The 27,937-nt window shown below is 43.4% G+C and overlaps 4 protein-coding genes and 1 pseudogene across 8 annotated transcripts in view; 3 read left to right on the forward strand and 2 right to left on the reverse strand.

Moving 5' to 3' along the window:
• Positions 1–13,564, reverse strand: part of LOC117185839 (TRPL translocation defect protein 14-like) — a 29,266-nt gene extending 15,702 nt beyond the window's left edge. The window contains exons 1-6 of one of the 5 annotated variants that reach the window (XM_033397929.1): positions 13,352–13,564; positions 13,245–13,277; positions 12,720–13,131; positions 11,620–11,687; positions 11,328–11,365; positions 10,901–10,938 (exon numbers count right to left, since the gene is read on the reverse strand). In XM_033397929.1, the coding sequence (XP_033253820.1) occupies positions 10,901–10,938; positions 11,328–11,365; positions 11,620–11,687; positions 12,720–12,978 (403 nt within the window). In that variant the 5' untranslated portion in view covers positions 12,979–13,131; positions 13,245–13,277; positions 13,352–13,564. Of the gene's footprint in view, positions 1–9,852; positions 10,094–10,900; positions 10,939–11,327; positions 11,366–11,619; positions 11,688–12,719; positions 13,132–13,244 lie in introns of those variants that run through there. The other 4 variants (XM_033397932.1, XM_033397928.1, XM_033397930.1 and 1 more) reach the window with 4 other exon arrangements.
• Positions 13,565–14,899: 1,335 nt separating this feature from the next.
• On the forward strand, positions 14,900–18,471 carry LOC117193182 (kelch domain-containing protein 10 homolog). The gene is made up of 3 exons (XM_033397926.1): positions 14,900–16,089; positions 16,838–17,395; positions 17,471–18,471. Exons 1-3 carry the CDS (start codon positions 15,256–15,258, stop codon positions 17,897–17,899), a joined length of 1,821 nt encoding a protein of 606 aa, XP_033253817.1. The 5' UTR covers positions 14,900–15,255; the 3' UTR covers positions 17,900–18,471.
• A 4,998-nt stretch (positions 18,472–23,469) lies between these two features.
• On the forward strand, positions 23,470–24,050 carry LOC117193051 (ragulator complex protein LAMTOR2 homolog). The gene is made up of 3 exons (XM_033397784.1): positions 23,470–23,493; positions 23,590–23,772; positions 23,831–24,050. Exons 1-3 carry the CDS (start codon positions 23,470–23,472, stop codon positions 23,951–23,953), a joined length of 330 nt encoding a protein of 109 aa, XP_033253675.1. The 3' UTR covers positions 23,954–24,050.
• An 11-nt stretch (positions 24,051–24,061) lies between these two features.
• LOC117193183 (pre-mRNA-processing factor 19-like) lies at positions 24,062–27,820 on the reverse strand. The gene is made up of 3 exons (XM_033397927.1): positions 27,712–27,820; positions 26,293–27,646; positions 24,062–24,333 (listed from the first exon to the last, which is right to left on the reverse strand). The coding sequence occupies exons 1-3, from the start codon at positions 27,728–27,730 to the stop codon at positions 24,189–24,191; spliced, it is 1,518 nt and encodes a 505-aa protein (XP_033253818.1). The 5' UTR covers positions 27,731–27,820; the 3' UTR covers positions 24,062–24,188.
• On the forward strand, positions 24,331–26,235 carry LOC117193187 (annotated as a pseudogene).
• Positions 27,821–27,937: the final 117 nt, after the last annotated feature.

Genomic DNA, 27,937 nt, shown 5'->3' on the forward strand with positions numbered 1-27,937 from the left:
TTAGAGCCAGCATCAAGAAAACAATTTCATTTTTTCTCGCCCTGTCTCTCTTAACACACACGTAGCATAGCCGGCTTTGCTTAGAGTAAAACATTAGCGCCTAGATCTCAGAGACTATAAAAGGTAGAACAACCAAATTTGGTATCCATACTCCTAATATATCGGACCGAAACGAGTTTGTTTCAAAATTTCGCCACACCCCCTTCCGCCCCCGCAATGTACGAAAATCTGGGAATATTCACAAATCTCAGAGACAATTAACGCTAGAGTAATCAAATTTGGTATCTGCACTTCTGTTAGATCTCACTATAAAACGTATATCTCAGAATTTCGCCCCACCCCTTTCCGCCCCCACAAAGGACGAAAATCTGTTGCATCCACAATATTGCAGATTTGAGAAAACTAAAAACGCAGAAACATAGATAACGACCATATCTATCAGATTGCTGAATATGGATCAGATCAGATCATTTTTATAGCCAAAAGGAACAAATCAATTTGCAGTGGCTACGCAGCGCGTGACGTCACGCTCAGACTGATTTTCTGTCTCTCTCGCACGCACTCTTTGTCGTGTCGTTTAATATTAGCGGCGTCTGCCGGAGGAGAGCCATACTGACTTAGTAGACTTAGACTTAGTAGACCATACTGACTGTAGAGTTGCGGTGTCCGCAGCAACTCACAACGTTCCCCCTCGTTTTATTTCCATACTTTCACGGTTCGTATATGTATATTCACATGTGAGGCTAAATTTAAATGCCCCATTTAAATTTGCAGAAATCGTAGAGGCTAGCTAACGGCAGGGGCTTGGCATAAAATATTATTATTGAAATGTGCAGATATATCTGCTAGACACGTAAATACGTATATAGCCTGCCACATGGCGAGGCATAGTGACTACAGCTTGTTAGACAGTTGTTGGACACAGGTGTTAGGAGACCGCACACAGAGACACACACAGACCATAGATCGGACCGTAAATCAAAGAAATGAAGCCAGAAATAAATAAGAATGTGTATGTAGTAGGAGTAGTATGTAAGTTAACGACAAAGTTGCCAAAACACCAGCAACCGACACAAGCCGCTCCAGATCGCCAAAACTGCTGGATCAGCGTCTGGATGATATCCGCCAACGGCGGGGGATTCCGAGAAATACCTCGCCACGGCTGAACTGCTGTCGTTGCATCGCTGCAACATTCCGCGGTCGCGAACCCACAGTAAGAATAGGGCCTCAAAATATATTGAAAAGTAGTCTATAATTATTCGTCAAATAAAGAACACGGACTTCGTCCGCAAGAAAATTCAATACGTTGAATTTATTAATATAAAATTTTAACTGGCGCCCGAGCAGGGACCCGTGCGTAAAACGATAGAGCAAAACGGTTTCTAAGTTCGCGTAGTCGGGTTAATTAAAACCTTAAGTTAATTGTAACGACGGCATATCAGTGGACCGACGCGTAACGACAGAACAAAACGATTTCTAAGTTCGCGTATTCGGACCTACTAAAAAACACTTAATTGTGTCAGCTACAATTTGGTGGACCGGAGGACTGTAGATCCGCTCGCAGGGCACCTTCACTGGAGTATGGAAACCGAGGCCCAAGTAGGAAAACCAAGAAGGAATATGCTCGGACCATCTGGAGGAACGGCCACAGCCCTAACCTTACTGTAAGCTAGTGAATAGACCCTATAAATAATTGAAAAACTGAAAGCTAAATAATCAAAAGAAAGATCATAATACAAAGTAAATCATTTCAAATTGCAATATAAAACGAGGGGGAACGTTGTGAGTTGCTGCTGACACCGCAACTCTACGGTTATACCCGATACTAAGTCAGTATGGCTCTCCTCCGGCAGACGCCGCTAATATTGAACGACACGACAAAGAGTGCGTGCGAGAGAGACAGAAAATCAGTCTGAGCGTGACGTCGGGCGCTGCGTAGCCACTGCAAATTGATTTGTTCCTATTGGCTATAAAAATGATCTGATCTGATCCAGATTCAGCAATCTGATAGATATGGTCATTATCTATGATTCTGCGTTTTTAGTTTTCTCGAATGTGCAATATTGTGGATGCCACAGATTTTCGTCCTTTGTGGGGGCGGAAGTGGGCGGGGCGAAGTTTTGAAATATTTTTGTAGCATGACATATCACAGAAGTCTGGATCCAAAACATCGTTGCTCTGGCTCTTATAGTCTTTGAGCACTAGGCGCTGAAGGGGACGGACAGACGGACGGACGGACAGACAGACAGGGCTCAATCGACTCGGCTATTGATGCTGATCAAGAATATATATACTTTATGGGGTCGGAAACGATTCCTTCTGGACGTTACACACATCCACTTTTACCACAAATCTAATATACCCCAATACTCATTTTGAGTATCGGGTATAACGAGGGGGAACGTTGTGAGTTGCTGCGGACACCGCAACTCTACAGTTATACCCGATACTAAGTCAGTATGGCTCTCCTCCGGCAGACGCCGCTAATATTAAACGACACGACAAACAGTGCGTGCGAGAGAGACAGAAAATCAGTCTGAGCGTGACGTCGGGCGCTGCGTAGCCACTGCAAATTGATTTGTTCCTATTGGCTATAAAAATGATCTGATCTGATCCAGATTCAGCAATCTGATAGATATGGTCATTATCTATGATTCTGCGTTTTTAGTTTTCTCGAATGTGCAATATTGTGGATGCAACAGATTTTCGTCCTTTGTGTGGGCGGAAGGGGGTGGGGTGAAATTTTGAGATACACGTTTTATAGTAAGATCTAACAGGAGTGCGGATACCAAATTTGGTTACTCTAGCTTTAATAGTCTCTGAGATTTTTGAATATCCCCAGATTTTCGTCCTTTGCGGGGGCGGAAGGGGGTGTGGCGAAATTTTGAAACAAACTCGTCTCGGTCCGATATATTAGGAGTGTGGATACCAAATTTGGTTGCTCTAGCTTTTGTAGTCTCTGAGATCTAGGCGCTAATGTTTTACTCTAAGCAAAGCCGCCTATGCTACGTGGGTGTTAGAGAGAGACAGGGCGAGAAAAAATGAAATTGTTTTCTTGATGCTGGCTATAATAATAATGCGATCCAATTCAGATTCCGCAGTCTTAAAGATATGGTCATTCTCTACAATTCTACGTTTTTGGGTTTCTCATATCTTTAAAATTGTGGATGCCACAGATTTTCGTCCTTTGTGGGGGCGGAAGTGGGCGGGGCGAAGTTTTGAAATATTTTTGTAGCAGTGAAATATCACAGAAGTCTGGGTCCAAAACATCGTTGCTCTAGCTCTTATAGTCTTTGAGCACTAGGCGCTGAAGGGGACGGACAGACGGACCGACAGACATGGCTCAATCGACTCGGCTATTGATACTGATCAAGAATATATATACTTTATGGGGTCGGAAACGATTCCTTCTGGACGTTACACACATCCACTTTTCCCATAAATCTAATATACCCCAATACTCATTTTGAGTATCGGGTATAATTATCCAACTTTGCGATTCCTACGGGACCCTCCAAAGTAGAAGGAAGAACCCAGCCACTGGGTTTAACAAAAATAAACTTACATATAATAAACAAATCGAAAAAGAAAATTGCCCCAAAAATACACGCACACAAAAACAGAATCCTGAAACATAAAGCCACAAGCACAATAAAGGCAAATACAAACTCAAAACAAACACACACAAAAACGAGGGGGAACGTTGTGAGTTGCTGCGGAGACCGCAACTCTACAGTTATACCCGATACTAAGTCGTGAGCGTGACGTCGGGTGCTGCGTAGCCAGTGCAAATTGATTTGTTCCTTTTGGCTATAAAAATGATCTGATCTGATCCAGATTCAGCAATCTGATATATATGATCATTATCTATGATTCTGCGTTTTTAGTTTTCTCGTATCCTCAATATTGTGGATGCAACAGATTTTCGTCCTTTGTGGGGGCGGAAGGGGGTGGGGCGAAATTTTGAGATACACGTTTTATAGTAAGATCTAACAGGAGTGCGGATACCAAATTTGGTTACTCTAGCCTTAATAGTCTCTGAGATTTTTGAATATCCCCAGATTTTCGTCCTTTGCGGGGGCGGAAGGGGGTGTAGCGAAATTTTGAATCAAACTCGTCTCGGTCCGATATATTAGGTGTGTGGATATTAAATTTGGTTGCTCTAGCTTTTGTAGTCTCTGAGATCTAGGCGCTAATGTTTTACTCTAAGCAAAGCCGCCTATGCTACGTGTGTGTTAGAGAGAGACAGGGCGAGAAAAAATGAAATTGTTTTCTTGATTCTGGCTATAATAATTATACGATCTGGTTCAGATTTTGCACTCTAGAAGATATAGTCATCTTCTACGATTCTGCGTTTTTAGTTTTCTCGTATCGTCGAAATTGTGGATGCCACAGATTTTCGCCCTCTGTGGGGCGGAAGTGGGCGGGGCAAAGTTTTGAAATATTCTTGTAGCAGTGACATATCACAGAAGTCTGGATCCAAAACATCGTTGCTCTCGCTCTTATAGTCTTTGAGCACTAGGCGCTGAAGGGGACGGACAGACGGTCAGACGGACGGACGGACAGACGGACAGACAGACATGGCTCAATCGACTCGGCTATTGATGCTGATCAAGAATATATATACTTTATGGGGTCGGAAACGATTCCTTTTGGAGGTTACACACATCCACTTTTACCACAAATCTAATATACCCCAATACTCATTTTAAGTATCGGGTATAAAAATAAATAAATACAAATTGTTAAATAAAACAGTAAGTTATCAACCCCAGTGGGGCAAAATTGTCTTAAACTAAGTAGAAATAATATTCCCACCTCGCAGACTGATAGAGTTCTCATATTAATCCTACAAATTACAATCGAAAACATAACCCACACAATCATTTCTATATACAATTTTTATTTCTTTTGATTATCTTAAAAATTGGTGACGGTAAAAATTCGGTCCATACCGAAAAATTTGTGTAACTAATGTTCAAGTTCATGGCAAACCCGAACAATCTTATCCGACCCCCTGTACTAAATTTAGCACAGCAGGAACAGGAGGGCGACCGAGAAGCCAGACAACCACAAAGATTAATACAAAGACAAGGGGAACACCAACAGCATAGAAACATGGCCAGTCAGGAAGAAATAGTTGCCCTTGTAACCCAAACTTTGAATCAACAGCTACCTACATTAATAGGGCAGCTGACTAACCCAACGGAGAACTTTTTGAATGTCCCGGATCAAGGAATCAGTACAGAACATAGAGCGAACTTATCAGACTTAGATAAAATACCGAACGTAGTCAAATGCATGCGGGAATTCTCAGGAGACCCATGTCAATTTAGCTCATGGAAAAAAGGAGTAGATAGGATTCTTGAAAATTATACGTCCTTAAAGGGGACTGCAAAGTATTTCGGCATTTTACATACCATTAGGAACAAGATAACAGGAAATGCAGACTCAGCACTAGAGTCATACAATGTCCCGCTAGATTGGGGCGCACTGTCTAAAGTTTTAACGCTCCATTATGCAGACAAACGGGATATAAGCACTTTGGAATACCAAATGACAACAATCGTTCAGGGTAACAACCAATCCGTTGAAGAATTCCATCAGACAGTCTTTAGACATTTAACGTTGATTTTAAACAAAATCGGCTGTATGGAGGTAACACGAGAATCCGCAGCATTACTCACAAAAATTTACCGAGACAAAGCCTTGGACACCTTTGTTCGAGGACTCAAAGGCGATCTTTCACGCCTTCTCGGCATAAAAGAACAGGAAGGCCTTCCAAATGAACTGCATTTGTGTTTAAAATTAGAAAACCAATATTATAGGACCAATCATGCAAACGGTAGGACACAAATGTTCAGGCCTATGGACCAAAGACCGGTAGCAGCACCAAGAACAATACAACCATTTCATAACGCAGTGCAAAGACAACCCCCATCCGTCCCACCACGGAACTCGACCCTACAATACCCTAATAACACAACGCGGTACAACTATCAAAACCAACCGCACATTGCACCACGACAATACTATCCGCAATTCAGGGAGCAACCATTAGCTGCCCCACGACAGTATCCCAATTACCAATACGCACCACAATCAGCCCCATCTCGACCTATAGCACCCAAACCGACGTGGACCCAAGCATTCAGACTAGACATGTGAATTACATGAACAAACCTCGATTCGAGGCAGGCAAAAGACCACCACCGCCAATAAACCAAACGGACAAGCGACAAAGGAACTTTAACATACAAACGATCGGAAACGAACAGGTAGAACCAGCCATTGCCGAAACATACGCTACCATTGCTGATTATGAAAATGCAATTCAAGACTACGAAACTCAGAGTGACCATGACCAAACATTAAACGAATACATAGCACAAATAGACGGCAACGAAGGGGAGGGCACCAACCATTATGACCAATCGGCACTTAATTTTTTAGAGTAAAGAACTCCACCCTACCATATTTCGAATGTAAAGTGGGGGGCAGAGAAACACTCAAAACCCTAATAGACACAGGATCCAATAGAAACTACATTCAACCTAAATGGGTACCAAATCCAAAAATCAATCAAAAACCATTTAACGCTGTTACCGTAGGGGGCAACGTCCCAATCACTCATCATAAAATAGCCAATCTTTTCAACCATCCCGACATTAATGTGAAATTCTTTTTACTACCAACATTGGCATCATTTGATGCAATCCTAGGCAGCGATAGCCTAAAAGACATGAAAACGGAAATCAAGCTTATCGAAAAAATTATGACCATTCGAAATAATATCATTATACCCATAAAAGAGAAGGAATACGAGGCTGTCAATAGCATCATTCCAAGAACAGAACATCTGACAGAGAAACAAAAAGATGACTTAGAAAGGCTTGTCAAAACTCACCCAAACCTCTTTGCAGACCCCAACCAAAAACTGACTTACGCAACCAACGTAAGAGCAGAAACTAGGACACACCCGTTTTTTCAAAATTCTACCAATATCCCATGTCCTTAAAAGACGAGATAGACATGCAAGTTAAAGAATTGATAAACGACGGAATAATTCAACCCTCAAGATCACCATACAATTCACCAGTGTGGATTGTACCCAAAAAGGCGGATGCCTCAGGAGTACAAAAATATAGAATGGTAATAGACTATCGAAAACTTAATAAAGTCACAATAGCGGATAAATATCCGATTCCAGAGATAAACGAAGTGCTTACCCAATTGGGAAATAACAAGCTCTTCTCCGTGTTAGACCTCAAAAGTGGATTTCATCAAATCCCGATGAAAAAGTCCGACATAGAAAAAACAGCTTTCTCCGTTAACAACGGAAAATATGAGTTTACATGACTCCCCTTTGGTCTGAAAAATGCGCCGGCAATATTTCAACGCGTACATGAACATATTGGAAAGATATGTTATATTTATATTGATGACATCATCATATTTAGTAAAGACAACGAATCCCATACTAAAAATCGAAACACCATTTTTCGAACTCTGCAAGATGCAAACATGAAGTGTCAGTTGGACAAATGCGAGTTCTACAAAACCAAAGTAGAATTCCTCGGTTTCGTAATTTCAGATAAAGGCATCGAAACCAATCCAATTAAAGTTCTGGCAATAGCCAACTACCCACAGCCTAGAACATTAAAAGAATTAAGAGCATTTCTAGGACTGGCTGGATACTACAGGAGGTTCATCAGAAATTTCGCTAAAATTGCAAAACCACTTAGCTCCCTTTTAAGAGGGGAAGACGGACGAGTGTCCAAAAGAGAGTCCGCAAAAAAAACTATTAAGCTTGATTAAGAAGCTGTGGAAGCCTTCAGCAAATTGAAAAATGCATTGGTATCTGATGAAGTAATCCTCCATTATCCTGATACCAACAAAGAATTCCAACTTACAACCGATGCTTCTAACCTCGCCGTAGGCGCTGTGCTATCCCAGGACAATCGTCCTATCTCTTTCCTTTCACGAACGCTGTCAGGAGCCGAAGAAAACTATGCCACTAATGAAAAGGAAATGTTGGCCACAGATTGGGCTCTGAAAGCTCTCAAAAATTACCTATACGGTAAAGCAAGGGTTAAGATCTACACGGATCATCAGCTATTGACATACTCCCTTAGCAGTTGGAACGGAAACGCTAGGATTAAAAGATGGAAATCATATTTAGAGGAGTATAATTAACTCTGTAGCATCTACACAACACAGCTCTGAAAGCTCATCGGAATTTTTAATTCCAAGCATGGAGGTCTCCTTTAACGCATTCAAAAACGAGGGGAACGTTGTGAGTTGCTGCGGACACCGCAACTCTACAGTTATACCCGATACTAAGTCAGTATGGCTCTCCTCCGGCAGACGCCGCTAATATTAAACGACACGACAAAGAGTGCGTGCGAGAGAGACAGAAAATCAGTCTGAGCGTGACGTCGTGCGCTGCGTAGCCACTGCAAATTGATTTCTTGCTTTTGGCTACAAAAATGATCCGATCTGATCCAGATTCAGCAATCTGATAGATATGGTCGTTATCTATGATTCTGCGATTCTAGTTTTCTCGTATCCTCAATATTGTGGATGAAACAGATTTTCGTCCTTTGTGGGGGCGGAAGTGGGGGGGGGGCGAAATTCTGAGATATACGTTTTATAGTGAGATCTAACAGAAGTGCGGATACCAAATTTGGTTACTCTAGCCTTAATAGTCTCTGAGATCTGTGGATGCCCCAGATTTTCGTCCTTTGGAGGGGCGGAAGGTGGTGTGGCGAAATTTGGACACGAAACGGTCAAGGTCCGATTTCACAGGAGTGTGGATACCAAATTTGGTTGCTCTGGGTCTTATAGTTTCTGAGATCCTTGAACTCATATTTTGCAATTGGCAAAACCGACCATGAAACCTGTGTGTTAGAGAGAGACAGAGCGAGAAAGAATGAAATTGTTTTCTTGATTCTGGCTATAATAATTATACGATCTGGTTGAGATTTTACACTCTAGAACATATAGTCATCCTCTACGATTCTGCGTTTTTGGTTTAATCGTATCTTTAAAAATGTAGATGCCACAGATTTTCGTCCTTTGTGGGGGCGGAAGTGGGCGGTGCGAAGTTTTGAAATATTTTTGTAGCAGTGACATATCACAGAAGTCTGGATCCAAAACATCGTTGCTCTAGATCTTATAGTCTTTGAGCACTAGGCGCTGAAGGGGACGGACAGACGGACGGACGGACGGACGGACGGACGGACGGACGGACAGACGGACAGACGGACAGACAGACAGGGCTCAATCGACTCGGCTATTGATGCTGATCCAGAATATATATACTTTATGGGGTCGGAAACAATTCCTTCTGGACGTTACACACATCCACTTTTACCACAAATCTAATATACCCCAATACTCATTTTGAGTATCGGGTATAAAAAAATCGCTTGAGGACAAGCTCCATTTAGAGGCGGAAGAGTTAACGACAAAGTTGCCAAAACACCAGCAACCGACACGAGCCGCTCCAGATCGCCAAAACTGCTGGATCAGCGTCTGGACGATATCCGCCAACGGCGGGGGATTCCGAGAAATACCTCGCGGACAGAGATCTGTTCAAGTCTTTGCTGTCGCTGGGAGATAAAGCAGCTCAAGCATACACATACATATGTACATACAAATTGGTACATAAACAAAGGCATAGGCATAGGTACAGAGGCACAGGCATAGAAAGGATGGACAGGGTCACAGCGATAAGGAGGATCTGAACTCCGTTGAACAAGACACAAAGCGGTTCGGTTCGGTTGCTTTAGAGATCAGCGCAAGAGGACTCGATCCGATCAGAGGGCCTGCTGATCGGCTCTCACTCACCTTCGCTGCCATTGGGCTTGGAGGCAGCCTTGGCCAAGCAACGCGGACAGGATGCGGTTAGGTCGATGAGACTGTGCTCCGGCGCGGCAAATGGCAGATCTTTGTAAACGAAAGTGGTTGGCGTGGGCGTGGGTAGTGGGTAGTACGCATGTGAGTGGGTTGTGTTGATGTTCGGGTGTGTGGGTGTTTGGTTTTCGGGTGAGTGTGTACTAGCATCAATACGCATATTAGATAGCCCTTAGCTGTTGGCTACTCTCTGCTGGCTACCCTCTACTTTCTACAATATGGCAAGGAATTATGACAATCCAACCTTCATGTGACCACCGGACCACTCCAGGCAAGGCCCCTCCAGACTGGAGTGGGTGCGCTTTCCATATCTTATCTTCGTACTGTTTTTGGCAATTTAGATACTCGCATTAGCATTCTTGGCGGCCACAGGGGGGCCTCCCGCCAATTGCAAATCCATTAAGAACGCAATTGACAAATTGGTCTCGAAATAATAGAAGGAATAAGTTACCGGCGAAATGGAAATTGTCGCAAGTCACGCAATTCTCGAGTCAGTTGCCGGAGCCAGCTCATCAGGATATAGGGAAAATGCTCGGCAAATTCTTGGGCACAAAGGAATTACGTAAGATTTATCATTGAGACGTGACTTTCATGGTGGCCGCCTTGCTATGTCATGTACTCGGATATACGCAAAGAGATATACATACACACATACTATCTACATATAGTATGTGGCATCGTTGGTCGTTGGTCGCTGTCGCTGTCGCAGTTGCCTGATTTTTATTTTAAAAATACATCTAGCATATATAGTACGTATAGTACAGCGCTTTCAAAGTTCTCTTTGTGTGGGTTCCGTCCCGCTAGTAAATATTTTGATTTATTTTAGTTTTCGTTCTTAGAAACTGCTCTGAAACGGTCGACCTTGACAGTGGATGAAGGAAGAACTGGAAGATCGGTTCCACGAGTGTTTTCGGAAAATGCTTGCAAGTGCGAAACTCCTCTTCTAATCCTTTTTTCGTTACAAGGCTGCAACTCTACTTACCCTCTTTCTCGGTCAGATCAGAGAACTTGACGCCACCACTAGATATGCGGGAGACGGGGGAGAAACAGAGAGAGAGAGAGAAAAAGAAACAAAAGCATTAGCATATTTACATTGGTGGACGTGCAGCGTGGCGTCTACCAGGTACGAGTTTCGAATAAGTATGATAGAGATAGGATTTTTCTGTCGGAGTGTGGAGGGTTACGAACTCGACCGGTATCAAATATGCATTGCATTTGCATCGGTATCGGTATCGGTTTTCGTGTATGTGTCCTCAAAGTCTCGGCTGGGCGACCCAGCCTTGAAGGGAGGCAAGCAAATCTACTCGGAGCCAAGTTGAGGGTGCAGCTTCCCCAGTTGGCCCCTTTCGCTTTGATTGCCTCCTTTCAAAATTGTAATGTTTTTGTGTGTGTGGAGAGAGAGCATTTACCTGAGTAACACAGTGGCCGTTTCAGGCACGCGGAACACCTGAAAATATTTAACATGCTCATTGCTTTGTTTCGAGTTTGCGGGGCAATAGGAAGGTACGAAAGAAAGAGATATAGAGATATTCTAAGCGGGTTCTTTCTTAGTCTGTTACTGCCCTTCTGCCCGCTGATTGGCCCACCAGGATTGGGCACTACTTACAGCTGCCCGTGGCCCAAAACAGAGCTCAAGCCTCGCAGGCCTTTTCTACCTATCGGTATCCCGAATACCCGAATGGAATACCCCACAACACTCACCTTCCATCCCAGGTTCTCAAAGAACGTGCACAGACGGGACTGGCCCGTTGTCTTGCCGCCACAGGGACCTGAAAGTAGTGTTCAAATAATTATTCAGATGGCAATCAACGATTGATTCGACCGACAACTATGAACAAATATCTCGATTGAGCCCCAAATTCCACTTAGAAGCGAGACAGCAGTGAACGAGCGCGAACAAGTTGCTTAGCTGCCGCTGCTGAGAACTGCTCCAATTCTTCCTCAATTGTGCACCTTGCTGGAATGGGGACTGACATTGACTGCAATTACAGAGCTGCTCATGCCCATGGCCATTGTACCGCAATCTCTGGTCTCTGGTCCGTGCATCGATCAGGAATTGATCGGCCGGAAACATTATAGCCCTGGGGGACTCATGGGGGATTAGTCATCGAAGTGCAATGCAACGGGCCCCACTTGCCCCTTGCTAAATGAGCCTGCCTGAATGGGGCCTGTCGTTTATCAGCTTCTTCCTCAGCCTGTCGCCAAATTTCGATTAGTGTGGTGCGGCAGAGGAAGTCAATACCATACCGCCAAAGTGCGATAATAGACGGCGACAAATACATATGAATATACATTTTTGTGTCTGCTCGCGCAACAGGCAAATAGCAGATAGCAGATGGGCCTCTTCAATACGTCAATACCGTTTGTGTTCTAGCTAATCACAGTCATAACTTCGGCCAAATTAAATGATTAGACCACGCCCCCAAGCAATATCATATGAGCGCGGAATAAACAGGTTTCTGCCTCTCTTTTACATTTAAATGTAAATTATGTGCGGGGCGACTGTAAAATAAAGCCGGTAGCGGCTACCTACTGTGTGGCGGTGGCATTGGCATTGGCGTAGGCGTTGGGAACCAAACATTATCAAACGGCTAACGCCGCCATTTGAGGGGAAGCTGCGCGCAGGACAAACTACCCCTCCACGCAAGCCTGCGACCTTGACATAAATCGGAAACAAAGTGCTCCTGGGGGCTGGCAGGAGACCACTCGAAGAGACACTTGTAACAGATACAGAAAACGCGCACAGCCGAAGAGAAGCGAAGCCCTTTTTCAGTTTCAGTTTACTGGACTGGAAAACTCACCGCCAGTTAAAACGATTTTGTAGACACGCTTCTCCTTGCTCGACACCGAGCCCATCTTGTTCAGTTTCAGGTTCGGCATGGGGCTGGGCTTCGGGGATGTGGATTTTTGGTTCTCGACGAGCTCCTGCTGCTCCTGTCCATTCCTGGCAGCCATCGCTACTGCTGCTGTCGTTGCCAGCAGAGACTGTTGCCCGTTGCTGACTGGCGCTATCGTGGCGAGGGAGGCAGGTGCCATTAGCTGGTCGGCTGCTGTTGCCATCTTCGTCGGTCCCTGTCAACTCTCGTGGCAGGCGCAACAGCGGTGGTTGGGCTCTCCGTCAGTGTCTGATATACGAGGAAACTCTTCTACGCCGCAAAACTGAGCAAATGCATGTGCCTTTTTAAGGTTATGAAGGGTCGTGGACAGCAAAATCTGTGCAATTTATAAGAACATTCAAATGTTATTGGCGAAGCCCCCTTTTTCGGCGTTGAGTTATTCGATGGAATTTCAAGAGCTTGGATGGAATATATATTTATTATTATTACCACGGATTGGGGTTGAAAACTATGACACGCGCGCTGCAATTTTAAACATGCGTGGAGTAAAGTATTGGTTGGACTTGGTCATTCCTACAGATTGCGCGGGACCTCACCGAAATGCGACGATTCGACTCTTATGATACACCATACGACCTCGGGGCCAACGTCAGGCGCAATGCTTTGTGCCACATCCGATTTTATCGCTATCAAAGTCTATTCGATTTATAGTTGATCAGCATTTTGTTATTGAGTTGACACCGCATCCGAACATTACACAAGTGAAAAAAACAATATGAGAAAATTTGTGCCGACGGCGGTCTTTATTGTACGAGTGAATGCATGGTATAAGTATTCTAGGTAAGGACCGCTCACAATGTGTCCTCTTAAGGTTTTTTGTCTTAAATAACTAATAGCTACTGCAATGTACATTGTTTTTAACAATTAAGTTGTTAGGTCATACAAATAGACCCGTTCGAAATAATTATTTAAACTAATGGAAGTTGAGAGTAGTACCTTCTTTCTAACATTGGCGCTTCGGTGGCCGTACCTAAAGCACCATTCTACCCTGGTTCGGTCTGGTATGAGAGCAGTGTGGCCGCTTTGCAAATTTAACAAAATGGCTTGTTTTTGAAGTGGAAAAGTTAGTAGAATTCATTTGGGATTCCCCAGTTCGGGTGGTTCCAGAAATTAGTTCTGATTATACTAAGATTTGATTCTTCTCGTGAGTTTGTACAACTGCCGAGCTCGTAATATAAATAGAACCATACAAAATTCTGAGTTATACATATATAGCGATATAGGTTATACGATTGCTGGCATTTGTGGATTACCTGAACTTTAGCATTTTTAGAGAATAATGACACTTTTTGAAGAAGCTCTCGCCACAATATCAGAAGAGACTTTATTTTGTATATGCTCCGTGGCCTATTAATCATATATCATATTGGACTTCACATTCGAAAAATTGTTCATTAGTGTATTCCACGTAGTGTAAGTACGAATAATATCTGATAGGATACCCATTATATCTAAATCCGTTTCAGGAATCCCCAGACCTTTTGGCGCGCACCACACGTATCCAATCGATAGTATCGAATGCCGTTTGGTGGGATTTTCTATCTTCTATATCCTAGCCTACTCGTGGTCAGCATCAGGAATTCGATCTTTGACATCCAAATCTCAGTGGATATCGGAGGTTTTTCAAATTTGCTCTTCCATGGGGATTACATTAAAAAAAAACGGCCAAAAATGTTTGAAACGTACACATTTCCCCTTTTGGTAATTACATAAAAATGTAGTTAATACGTCGCAACCAGTGGAAATTAATTAATTTAGTGGAAATTGTTATTGACCAATTTAGCTTGAACTTTATTTCTTAAGCAATACAATAAAGATGATATATTTCATGTAACTATTCTTTTAGGAAATTGATTGATCAATCGGCTAAAATAACGAGTTGAGAGCTGAGGTTATTAGAAAGCTAGTAGTATTGAACCGAATATCAAAATCGAGGAATATGATGGAACGTGAACAGAAATAATTCGTCAGTATATTTACGGTATATTTTTAAATTGAAACGAAATATTTTGGTATATTTCTGAGGGTTGGACGGTATATTTCAACGATAAATCCGCGGTCACACTGTTTTGCAGTTTAAAGCGTAGTTGTTAAAATGGATTAATTTACTTAATGCAGTTCCAATCAATGTGCAATAAAAATAATAATTACAAGTTCGTGTCGTAATAATTTCAACGATAAATAATATTTTCCCCATATCATACACATGTGCCACAGATGTGTGTGAGTGCGAGCGAGGAATGTCAAAATGACAGCAACAAAGCAAGCAGTATAGCAAAACCAGCTGGCGAGGTCGTGGCCCTCTCCCGAAAACAACAATATCCAAAATTCGTAAAAATTGGACAATATTTTCAGTTCAGTTCTATAGAAATCCCCAAGAAAACAATATTGAACAGGATTCAAAATTGTCTATTATATAAATCAGTTAATTAAGCGTGGTATGCACATGCTACAACCAGCCAGACTCAAGTACATCACTATATTCACACTGCGTCATACCTGGAGATATTTTCTGTTCGTGGCCAAGCTGCTGCACTACATCTACACGATAGTCATATATCCCTTGTGGCTGCCATCGAATCGGGAGCACAACAAAAATATCATGGATCAAGAAATGGCAGAGGAGCAAGACATGCCAGAGGAGAGAGGCCATCGGGAGAATTTAGTCGACCAGCAACAGGAGGTCCTGCGGGCCCATGCGGATATTGTGGCACGCTTTCAGGTCATAGCAGCTGTAGAGCCGATGGATGCGGCCAGTGACATGGACGACGAGGACGACGACGATGTGGATGTGGACTATGGCGACTCGGATTCGGACTCGGAGCTTGAGGAAATGTTTTCAGATGAGTCGAGCAGCTCCAGCGACGAGGCCGACGAACAGGACTCCAAAGAGATTTCAAAAAGCGCCCTTAGTGCGTCCCTCTTATCCGATGAGGAACAGCAGCAGCCAAAGACACTGCGCCAGTACAGCTTCCAGCCCCTGCGTCTGGTGAAGTGCGCCTACAAGTATAAGCATTGCGCTGGTGGCTACCCGCTGGCCCGCAGTGGCCACCGCATCATCGCTTCAAATTCTCATCTGTACTCTCTGGGCGGCTACAATCCCCGGAGCGCCGTCACTGCAGCTCGTCGCGGTCGCTGCCTGCTCTTCCAGGAGCTCTGGAGCTACAACTTTGCCACCAATCTCTGGAGGCTGGAGCTGAATGCAGAGAACGCCAGCAACTTGCCTGTGGAGCTGGCCTCCAACGCATTGACCATTCACAATAACGTGTTGATTGTGAGTATTTATCGAGGGAGGAGGTGCAAGACAAAAATAGATAATTGTCTCTGTGATCTTCTGTGTGTGTGTGTGCGAGATTGCAAATGCGCGTGTGGGTCTGTGTGTGTGTGTGTGTGTGAATAGGAAAGCGAAACTGTTAGAAAAGCCCCTAGCCCCGCGATGTCTGCCCCGTTCCGCGAATTACAATGAAAACTTGTTTTTCCTAGCAACGAAAACCATTTTGGGCCAATAGTGCAGGGTGTGCGGATGCAAAGGGGCAGCGCCCAATGTGCATCCAATACCGGGCATTGTACCCTTGCCAAGCTCGCGATGAAAAACAAAATCACTTCCCGTGCCCGCTACATCACCCTCACCTCACAGCTGAGAGCGCGCGCGCTTTTTGGCTGTGGCTGTGGCTGTGACTGAGGCTGACTGCCTTTGGTATTTTATGCTGGCTGAAAATGCCCTTTCCTTTTCCCTTTCCCGTGCATTCCTCAATTAGCTATAATTTAATGACGAATCATGACCGATACACACAAAACATACTGGCGAGGCATGTTTCCGCTTATCTGGGGAGACGACACTGGTCAGCCTCTGTTCGGTTCCCTCCAGAGCAGATAAGCAGTGCCTGCTGGCTTTGTTGCCTCAATATCTTCTTAATTGATGCATAGCCAGCAGTCAGGGGCGTGTACACACTACTGCTCGCTTCCTAAATACCAAACAAACAGAGATAAGTTTCAATTGATCGTTCTTTTGCTCTTTGCAGTCCCATGGAGGTACTGGTTATCCCTTCGGGGAGTCCTGTTCGAACGATTGCTATGTGTATCGAACGGCCAGTGTTGGGGCGACGCCTGCCGTCGAACGCTTGAAGGTCACCGGGGATCGACCAACTGCCCAATACGGTCCAGGGATTGTGATCCACAAAAATTATCTGTACACAATCGGGGGAACAACTGGCTTCGACTATACCTGCGACGTCTATCGCTTGGACCTGCGCACAGGAGTGTGGGAGAATGTGTACATTAGTCGGCCGGAGATGCGCGAAGATCCCGAGGGCCGCTACCGCCACGAGGTGATCTACGATGAAAAGCACATCTTTGTGCTTGGCGGCGGGACTTCGCACTCTGTGTACGATCTTCAACGCATTCCAGCGTACAACTTGGATGCCAACTGCTGGGACTACTTCGACACTTTCCCAGATCGACGGATCGTCGATGTGGAGCAGAACAATAAGGGCTATCCGAAGCCGCGCAAGTGCTTCTCGTGTGTGCAACACCAGTCCACCAATGGAGATATCGAAGCCTTCATCACGGGTGGCTTGCAGGTGCGTTCAACTCTGTGATCTCTTCTTGAAAAATGCTATTAATATATTCAAAATATTCCTCCTCCCCATGCTTAGGGTGACTTTTCGACATATTTTTCTGATATTTGGAAGCTGAATATGCGCACCAAGCAGTGGTTCCTCATTGAGACAAGTCTGCCCCGACCCCTGTACTTCCATTCGGCCGCACATTCGGACAACGGCTGCATGTACGTGTTCGGTGGCATCGAGTACAATGAGAAGGAGATGCGTCGACGCAACGGTCTCTACAAGATGTGGATGACCGTGCCAAAGCTGAGCGAAATGTGCTGGGAGGCCATAACCTACTACAACGATAATCTCGACATGTACGATCGCAAGGCACTTCTTAAAGCTGGCTTCCCCAAGACATTCACGGATCGCCTGCCGACGCAAACGAGGAAGAAGGCCGAGAAGAACGAGCCAGACCCATTCATGCTTGTATCTCTTTACTGCAACCCTAAGCGTGCTCGCTCCACAACGCAATAGGGTATTGAGATTAAATCAAAACCCTCTCCCTTCGAAAAACAAACAAAAACAAACAAAAAACTTTAGTTACGTGGACCCTTTAATGGACTCTTTTGGTGCCGTGCCACCTGGCCTCTTACATACTAACAAAACTTTGCGTTACTATTGTTTAAAAGTTTTGTTTTGATATTGAGCGCGCGCTGTGATCGAATACGAAGGACATTTATAGTTGTACACATGCATACATCATACATATGTATGTATTTTGATATTTCGTAGACTCGAAAGAAAAAGGCAGACATGTTTAGCATGTAGATAAGATTGTAATTAAGTTAGCTAGCTGAACAGCCAGAACAACTCCAGCAACAGACATACAACAAGCAACGCGAATGCAATTCTAAACACCAGCTTAACAGATCGGATCGTTACAGTGCAGTGCAGCGCAGTACCGCCAGCGCACTCCCCAGTTTCACCCCAACCACACCGACATCCTCAAAAATCGTTTGGCTCTTTCTCTCTCTCAATATATTTCTCTTCACCCGCACAGACTCTTGAATCCAAAATAAATTAGTTTTGAAGGCTACACCAAACAATGTCATATAGAGGAGGTGTGCAAATTAAATAACTGCGGTAGCGGATTGTGTTTTTAAAAAGTTTTTATTTTACTTCTAACTTCACTGATATAGATTTAAGTAGAGGGTCACAAAGGATTCCGGACAAAGGGTTTGCGCGATCTTAATTTTTAGCTCGACTTTGCGGTGTCGCTTCTGGATCAAGACTCACTTGAACTTTCTGATCTTTGCATCGTTGATCCCTTTCGGGAATAGTTTTTCTATAAACATTTCAATTGATTTCGCCATCCCGAGTATTGGATTTCGTCATCCAAAGAGAGAACTGTAAAATGCCTAAAGTGCAGGATCTGCAGAAAGCCGGGAGTGAGATTGTTTATGAGAAGCCGGGTGTGGGCAAACATTGGTTTTCCATTTAGGCGAGTGTCAAAGATTGGGATTGCGGCGGGAGCCCTTGAGATTGTACATCTTAGAAATCAATTAGGCGGAGGCCCAAGATTGAAATTGTTTTCGTTTTGGAAAGCCAAAGATTGTTTACAACTCGTATAAGAGCTCAATAGAATTGGGTACGTTAACTCCCCCCATTCTTAAATGTTTCGTCCCGATACATTTTGAAGTTCTGATAGAGCTCTAATTTCTTCTGACAGTATTTGAATGTTGCTTTCCACTATTTATCCTGACGGTATTCTTATTGATTTAATAAGTACAAATTTGGTTAATTTATAGCCGAAGTAAAATAACATTATCAATATCAAAATGATTAAGAATAATGTTGTTAATGGTAAGGCCGTATTACCTAATGTTATAAGGGGATTTAAAATATTAACATTATCAAAAGAAAATTGCTTATCATTCGATTGTATATAATCAACTTATTCAAAATCGCTATATCTATGATGCGATATATATCTTAGAATTTTACCCTTATCATTTATGTGGGTTATATTATTTATTACAATTGTGTTGTTGAATATAAGGAGATACGATCCTAACAAAGTAGTATTGTCTACGATATTTTTGCCTGAAACTAATATGGCACCATCCTGAATGATGTATACTTCTTTGTTTTTTCCCCCTTTTTTAGTGCAGTTGGCTTAAAAGCCATTAAGTAAATTGGTGAAACAGGTCTTCTTTAAATTTATTTGTGCGTAATTGTTAAAAGTTTCACTTTTAAAATTATTCATTAAATAGTATTTCTCCTTACATTCACAAACTTTTTCACTTATCACTAACATTCCATCATTTTGTGAGATGGCTCTTGCATGGTAAAACTTTCAAATATCTTTAATTTGAGGATATTTTATGTAAATGATTATTAAATCAGCATTTCGAATTATTTTAACCGTTGCAATGTCCAGCAGATCAGACAGTTCAACAGGATGTTTTTCATGCTTATAAATGTCCTCTATTTCGTTTTTATTTAACATTTTTGTATTGAAAATGTTTACTTTTAAGAGGGTTATGGTATCAACTAAATTTAGTAGGTCAAAAGTTATTAATTTTAAACGATGCTTTCTCAGTATCGTTTCTTCATTGAAGATGACATTTTTTAATGAATTTGATAGCAATTCAATTTCTTTGAAAAATTTGGAATTTATTACAAATTGTTTATTATTATTTTCAGTTAATTCATTTACTTTATTTTGTATTTTCAAAAAGTCGTCATGATCAGGGCTGCCTGCTATCCATTTCCAAATGGTACCTAATTCATTTATTCCCCTTTCATTCCGTTTTGGAACTAATTCTGAAATCATTAATTTTAATAGACTTAAGTCCATTGATATTTCCCACTCATCGTCTGAATTAATTGATTTGTTGACATATTTGGATTCTTTATCAATTATCTCTCTATAAAAACTCAAATTAGTAATATGGAAAAGTTCAGCGTATGTTTCATAAGTGTAAACGTCTCTGTCGTCTTTGAGCAATAGATAGTCACTATGCGTATAGTCAATTACTTCCGAAGTCGTCAATATAACAAAAGTCAGTATTAGTATATTCGCATACATTTTCTGGAAAAAAAATATTTAATATTTGATGTTATCTTTATGTATAATTGTTTCTATTGTAGATTATAATTTTATTCGGTCGATTTTCCTTAACTACCTGCTTTTTGTATCGGGATTGAAGTTTATTTCTTTCCCCAAATTTCTTTTCATAAACTACTTCTCCTATTTTATAATCTTTTTCTCTTCTATCTTTGTTATGTAGCTTAAGCATTTTGGTCTGAGCTTCCTCAGCTGAGCTTCCTGGTCGTTGAATGTATCGTCAGGTTATATTTCAGTGCCGCCCTTATTATTATTTCTGAATAATCTGTTAGATTTAGTTCATCCTTGATGCACCGCGCTATTTCTGTTAGTGTGGAATGTACCCTTTCTACCTGACCATTTGAGGTGCTGTGTCTGGGATCAGCATAATAAATAGTTAAGTTACTTCTTTGTATGAATGATCTAAATTGTGCTGAAGTAAAGCTTGGTTCGTTGTCAGTCATTAAAGATGTTGCTAACGGAAAGTGTTGCAAAATTTCCATTACCTTATTTTCAATGTTTAATTTACTTTGAATTTCCTTGACCACCAAGTATTTGGAATAAGAATCTATACAAGTTATGAATGTTAGGTTTTGGGCATAGTATATGTCTAAGTGTAATTGATCTCCTTCTTTTGCTGGAATGGGAGCTTCCCCAATTGGAATTTTTACAGGGTGTCTGTGATATTTGTTTTTGTTACAGATCTCACAATTTTTTATATATTCCTTTAATTTTTTGTGCAGGTTTGGCCAATAATACAGCTTAGTTATTTGTTTGTAATTTTCGTCTAGTCCTCTATGAGCTCTGCAATGTGTTTCTTCTATAATTATAGCTTTATCTTCTGAATTTACTACATCTTGGAGGAACTTTCTCGTGAAGAGAAATTTATTTATGAAGTTTTCCTTTAGCTTATTTTGGATAAGGTATAAATCTTCTAAAGTGCAGTGTATTCCTGTGGTTAAGTGAGGCTGAATAAATTCTTTTAAAATGATTAGCAGATTGTCTACCGTATCAAATTCAATAATATGTCGGGTATTTTCATAAACTCTTACTAACTCATGAACTGTTGATCTCCCTTGCGCTAATAGTAGCTGCTGTTTAAATTGGTTTAGAGGCTTGCTAGTCTCTTGAATGACGTTTTCAAAACTACTCTCTGCTGAATGCTGAGTATTTATGTCTGATTCTGATTCTGTCTGGTCGACATCACTATCTGTCATATGATTTATTTTAATCCGAGATAAAGCGTCCGCTACTACGTTAGTTGAGCCTGGCTTATAAATGATTTTTGGTGTGAAACTTTCTATGAAGTAATACCAACGTTTCATTTCAACATTTGGATTTTTTTGCGACATTGCAAAGGACAAAGGTTGGTGATCTGTATGTATTTCAATTCCACTCACTCCGTATAAATAATTTCGCAAATTTTTTAATGCCCATACAATAGCTAATAATTCCTTTTTATTAGTAGCATATAATTGCTCGGTTTTACTTAAAGTTTTAGAAATAAATGTTATGGGATTCCCATCTTGCGACAAAACTGCACCTATTGCTATGTCCGATGCATCTGTGGTTAATGTGAATTTTTTATTGTAATCTGGTTGTACTAATTCAATATGTGCTATTAAACTGTCCATTAAATTATTAAATGCTCCCATTGCTGGTTCATCCAGCTGTATTTGGTTCATCCAGCTGTATTAATGTTTTCTTGGATGCCCTTCGTGAATCTTTCCCATTTACTCCACTCAGATATTTTGTTAATGGTTTGGCAATTGTAGCATAATTTCGGACAAATTTTCTGTAATACCCTGTTAGTCCTAAGAAGCTACGTAGCTCTCTGATATTTTTAGGTATTGGATAGTTTTGTATTGTGGAGATTTTGTCTGGATCTGTTTTAATGATATTTTGGGAAACAATGTATCCCAGAAATTTGGTTTCCAATTGAAAGAATTTAGACTTTTCTAGGGAAATTTTCATGTTAGCGTTTTGCAATATCTGTATTATATGAATTAGATAATTCTTTTTTATTTTCGTAAATTCCCTTTTTTATATAACAGGAAGTTGCTCCCGTATCTATCAAAACTTTTAATTCTCTGTTTATTTTTTTATCTACTCTTTTTAAGTAGGGCTTAATCGGGGGCTGATCTAAAAAATGGTCCTCCTCAATGTTATTTATCCGCATTGCTTTATTAGCCGGTTGTTCCGACATTTCGTTCGGCTTTCGTTTCTGCGCCTGATTTTCGTTAGACTGATTATTCGGTACTACGTTTGCCCTAAAATGCTGAGCTTGGTTATAATTGTTATTATTTCTCCTATAATAACCGTTAGTATTCTCCCGATAATTTCTATTTGGGAAGGGATGGGGGTTCGCTGAGTCATGCGCATTTTGCAATTCCAAATGCAACCCGGTTCAAGGTCTTTTCAGGCAAACGACGGCGTAGTATGACGAAAAGTACAGGTACAGATGAAACGTTGAAAATTCGGTGGTTGGAAAACCTAAACTGTTGCTGAGGACAAAGGGAGTTATGCTACAGTTTTGCTGCGTAATAAGTCCGTGACCTAGTTTATCCATGATGTCATACGCAATAAGATGACGATGTTGTCCGGAAATACGTAGCAGGCAGATACTATGAATTGTGAACGATTAAAGAATCGTTTTAGAGGCCTATGTCGACGCGGCTTGAAGATCATGTAACCTAAAATGAGACCATCTTTAACACAAATGTTTTAAAGACTAAAATGTATAGAAAATATGTATGTACCATTTTCATTTTGAGAGCCGCAACCATTTTTAACAATTAAATATAGTATTCCTGGCCTCGCTGGCAAAACCAGCTTTTTAAATGCAATCAAATCAAATTCTCTTTTGGCGCCAGAGAGTTGCCACTCACGATGCAACGTGAACAAGCCAGCCAGCTGATAGCCTTTTGCCATTCAGTGTGCACTCTGTGGAGGCGTTTTTGTTTTTTTCCTTTTATGTTTTAACAAACTTCTCAAAATGCTCAAAAAGGCTCTCACACAAGTTCTAAGCCAGGCAAATACCGGGGCGTGGAGAACACCCTGTAAGACAGTAGTATCACTGAAATGCAGTGAAACTAATCAGTGTCTGTACTTACAGTCTGCTGAGTCAGGAGGGTGCCTTGGCCTCTCCGGCTATGGCGATAAGGATGCTCGCATTACTGCCGCCATTGCCAGCAATATTTGGGCAGCCTACGAAAAACATGGACGGAATGCATTCCGCGAAGACCGATTGACCTTTGTGCTGATTGATTGCGAGACGGGTCATGTGGCCATAACACAGGCAAGTCTCCATCAAATCACATCGTCAGACTAATTCTCGATCAACGCTTTTATTGCAGGTGGCCAGTGTGCTGTTGTGCCTGTATGCCAGAAGCCACGTCGGATTGGGCCTACTCAAGCAAAAGGCCATGTCCCTGGTCGCCTATTTGGAGAGACCACTGAAGCAGATCTCGGCCTCGTGAAGGCGAGCCCTTGCCGTGTCGCCGACGCTGCAGTCTCGTTGACTATTTCTAAGTTTATACAGTAATGCAGAATTAAACATGCCAATATACGTACGTACGCATAGTGGGGTTTTCGGATAAAAGGGTCGGCTTTATTTTACTGAATTATTTCTTTGAAGTACACACAAGAGCTTAGATACTCGTACATTTTAGGACTTAGTTGGTAATCTGCTAGTCTGGCCGCCGCCGCCAGTGCTTATTCGATGGCATACAACTTCAGTGTGCGGTCCATGCTGGTGGAGGCGAGGTACTGGGCATGCTTCCCGAAGTGGACACCGGTTGCTAGGGCCGTGTGGTCGTTGAATATCTTCAGATCCTGCCACTGCTTGCATAGGTAAACCCTGAAAAGGAAAGCAAATATCATCAATATTGTAGCCATGGCAACATAATCGAATACGGGTAAACGAGTACGGGCCAACGAGTTTCGCAGAGGAAACAGCACGTACGAAATGCACAAATCTAAAAGAAAAGTCTATAGGAAATATGAAGGTAAAATTCAAGTATTGGGAGTGACGGGAATGATGATTTAACGCAAAATCCTTGCTTTGATAGATTTTATACGTCCTCGGACCCACAAGGAGCCGGAAGCCCCCAAGCCCATCAATCTATCAATTGATGATTTCAATGCGGTAGGAATATCAATCACATTGCAAGAGTCAATGGCATTCGTTAATGGTTTGGTTACAGCGCGGCGAACTGGCCAATCCCCGGGCTCCATGCGTGGTTACAACCATCGATCCGGAGTACATAACCGACGCCAGTTCGCAGCGCTTGGCCAGAAAGTTCCGCATGAAAACGTGAGTGAATGGGGGTTGGGGCAAGTAGAGCGAACTCCCGTCGAAGACTGACTTGCTCATTTCCTTAGCGACATTTTACTGCTACGCGACATCACGCGCAACCGATTCATGCACTATGCCACGCAGGAGATGTTCCTGGATAGGAAACGCGAGAAGGAGCACCAGGACAGGTTGTACGGGAAGGCAGAAGACTTTCACAAGTTCGCCGAAGAGTCGCTGAAGAAAATGGAGGCAGACGAGTTTATGAAAATGCTGGAGGCCCAACAGAAGCTGAAGATGCTGAAGGAGAACAAGGTGTCGGAGGAGCTTAACGAGGTTAAGCTCGAGCATCAGCGTATCCTGATGGAGGTGCAGGAAGTCTACGGCCGCTTCCAGTATCTGCTCAAGCTAATCCGCTATTTCGATGACTCGGTTGATGAGCTGGCAGAGGAGGGTCCGGACAGGGATAGGCTGACCATGCCTAAGGAGATCGTCTGCATGGAGATGAGCGAGCGACATCCAGCCGGCCTGGAACAGGTGCAGCAAGTGCAGAACTACATCGAGAAAGTGGTGAGGCTTTACCTCGCCAAGCGCAACCACTTGGATGCAGACGTTTGGATTAGGGGCTACGAACGGAACCGCCTAAAGGTCTCCAGGCATACTCCACGACAAAGCTGTGAGTGCAATACATTTTCTCTTTCTATAAGGTATATTCTTAGCAACTGTCGTGCTTGCAGAAAAAAACATTCGAGCGCAAGGTGACGGCAAACGTTTCCCTGAAGGACCCTGAGTTCCTGCAGCGTCGCGTGGCTGGTCTGCAGCAACGTGCCACCGAGTTGTTGAGCGTCTACGAGCAGAGCTACTGCAAAGAGTGAGTTGAGAGTTGTGCTGCGAGAGATCAGTTCGAATACACATATATTTCCCTCCCAGCAAGCTGAACATAAGGCTCAAAAGCATTGTCCCTGTAATCCTTAAGCACATACAGAACAAAGTGCATCCGGAGCAGAAAAAGGAGGAGTCGAAGCCACCGCCGCCGCCGCCGAAGCCCGCACAGAAGTCGTCGAAGCAATGGCGCACAATGGAAGACATGCAGGCTCCTCTGCCAGCCGCAAAGTCGACGTACGAGGACGAGCAGGACACGACCCTGGCCAAGGTGGAGAAGATCCAATCCTATGTTATGGTAAGACCAAATTTTCATTCAAAGCCAACGCTGTCTAACACCAATGTCCTGCAACAGGAGCTGCTGTCCAAGCTGGACCATAGTGAGCCGACTAAGCTCCGAAGCTTGGAACAGCAGGTTCGTCGCCGCATGGCGTCGGAGAAGGAAATGTCGAGGCGGGCACTTGTCAAGCAGAACCGCCTACATAACTGGATGGAGCACTTTAAGAAGCATCATCGCTTGCAACTGCAGCAGCGACGCAAGAATAAGCTCTAATTCACTCGATGTCTATAAATCTATATATAAAGCTATTCAACTGATTCAGAAGCTGTGCATTTAGCTGTAGTGGGACGACGACGACTCACCTGACATCGGTTCCGGCAATGGCCAGATATGTGCCGCTCTGGTCAAAGCACAGGTCCTTGACCCCGTAGCCATCGTCCAGTTGGATTGTTTTAAAGTTCTTCAACTTGCGCAAATCCCACAGTTTGACACAGGCGTCGTCTGCTGCGGTGGCCAAGTAGTAGCCGTTCTCGGAGAAGGAGATAGCCGAAATGGGACCAGTGTGGCCGGGGAAGTTCGCCACATTGCTCTGCTCCTTCAGATCCCAGATCTTAACTTGGGAATCGACAGTGCCCGTACCGAAAATCAAGCCGTCAGGATGGAACTGGGCCGTCGTCAGACCAACCTCCGCGGTGTCGATAACCTTTGTGAGCAGCCGTCCAGTGCGTATGTCGGAGAAGGCCCAGTGCTTGTCAGACGATGTGGAGAGCAAGTAGTCGCCAGTGGGGTGCAACGAGAGTCCGGTCACCGGTCCGTCATGGCAGCGCAGAAGTAGCTGCGTCTGGGATGTGGGAACGTGCCAGATGCGAATATTCATGTCGGGCGAGCCGGTGATGACTGTGTCCTCGTTGGGATGGTAAATTACTTTGGTGATCTTCTTGGTGTGTCCCTTGAGAATGGCCACCACCTGCTCGGTGTCCTTGTTGAAGACGGTTGCGTTCTTGTCATTGCCGCCGGTCAGGATCTTGCTGTGGTCGGCACTGTTGATGTCTAGGGCCAGGATGCCGGGTACCGAGGCCGAATGCAGGCCAGGATGGGAGGCCACCGTTAGGAAGCTCTTCACCTGATCAGGTGAGACCAGATCCTCAGGAACGGTGCGACCGCGTTTCTTGCGCTCCTGCGTGAGCACTGTAGCCTTGTCCTGGAGTTTCTGTATCACCTCTGCATTCATGCCAGCCTGCTCCATGGGATGTGCAGCGGCACCGCCAGCTTCAGAGGCCAGGGCCGGCTGTGGAATCGCCGTGGGTGCATTCATAGCACCTGCCTGTGGCTTCAGCGTGGCCAGAGCCTCCCGAGCAGCGGCCACTTCCTTGTTAAGACGTGCAATCACACGGCAGGCGGCATCATGTTGATACAGGGCATGGGACAGCTCTTGTCGCGTTGTTTGCAGCTGTTGGCGCTGTGTGAACGAGTGAATCATTAGGGCGTCCCACTCGTCCTGCATTGTTTTCAGAGTAGCCGGAATGCTGGTGGCACTGGGCGGCTTGGGTTTCACCAACGCGGGCGTTTTCAGCTCAATTAGATCTTCCGCCTTCAACTCCTTTCCGCTAATGGGATCGCAGCCATTTTCCAATAAATACTTTTCAATCACTCGCTTCTCGAAGACGGCTCCCGAGTGGGGAGACACGACGGGCGTCTCGGGGACTTCGTTTGTCACTGGAGGAACGGCCGAAAAAGTAAGTTTCCACCCAAAGTCGCTTTAGAAATGTGGAGCTACTTACGTGCGCAAACCAAAGCCATTGCTAATCGTGTTTATATGTTTTGCGGCTTCTTTTTTGTAAATATATAATTCTTTTACACGTTTCTCCAAACCAAGCGCAAAAATTGTCGGCAAATGCAGCTTCTTATTATACAGACAGTCACAGCGCAACAGTAACGGGCCAGTCTGGCAACCTCGACAGCGGCCAGCTGTTGTTGGCGGGTGGCAACCCTGACACCGCACTTCTT

The sequence above is a fragment of the Drosophila miranda genome, assembly GCF_003369915.1.
Source record: "Drosophila miranda strain MSH22 chromosome Y unlocalized genomic scaffold, D.miranda_PacBio2.1 Contig_Y2_pilon, whole genome shotgun sequence".
Taxonomy (NCBI): Eukaryota; Metazoa; Arthropoda; class Insecta; order Diptera; family Drosophilidae; genus Drosophila; species Drosophila miranda.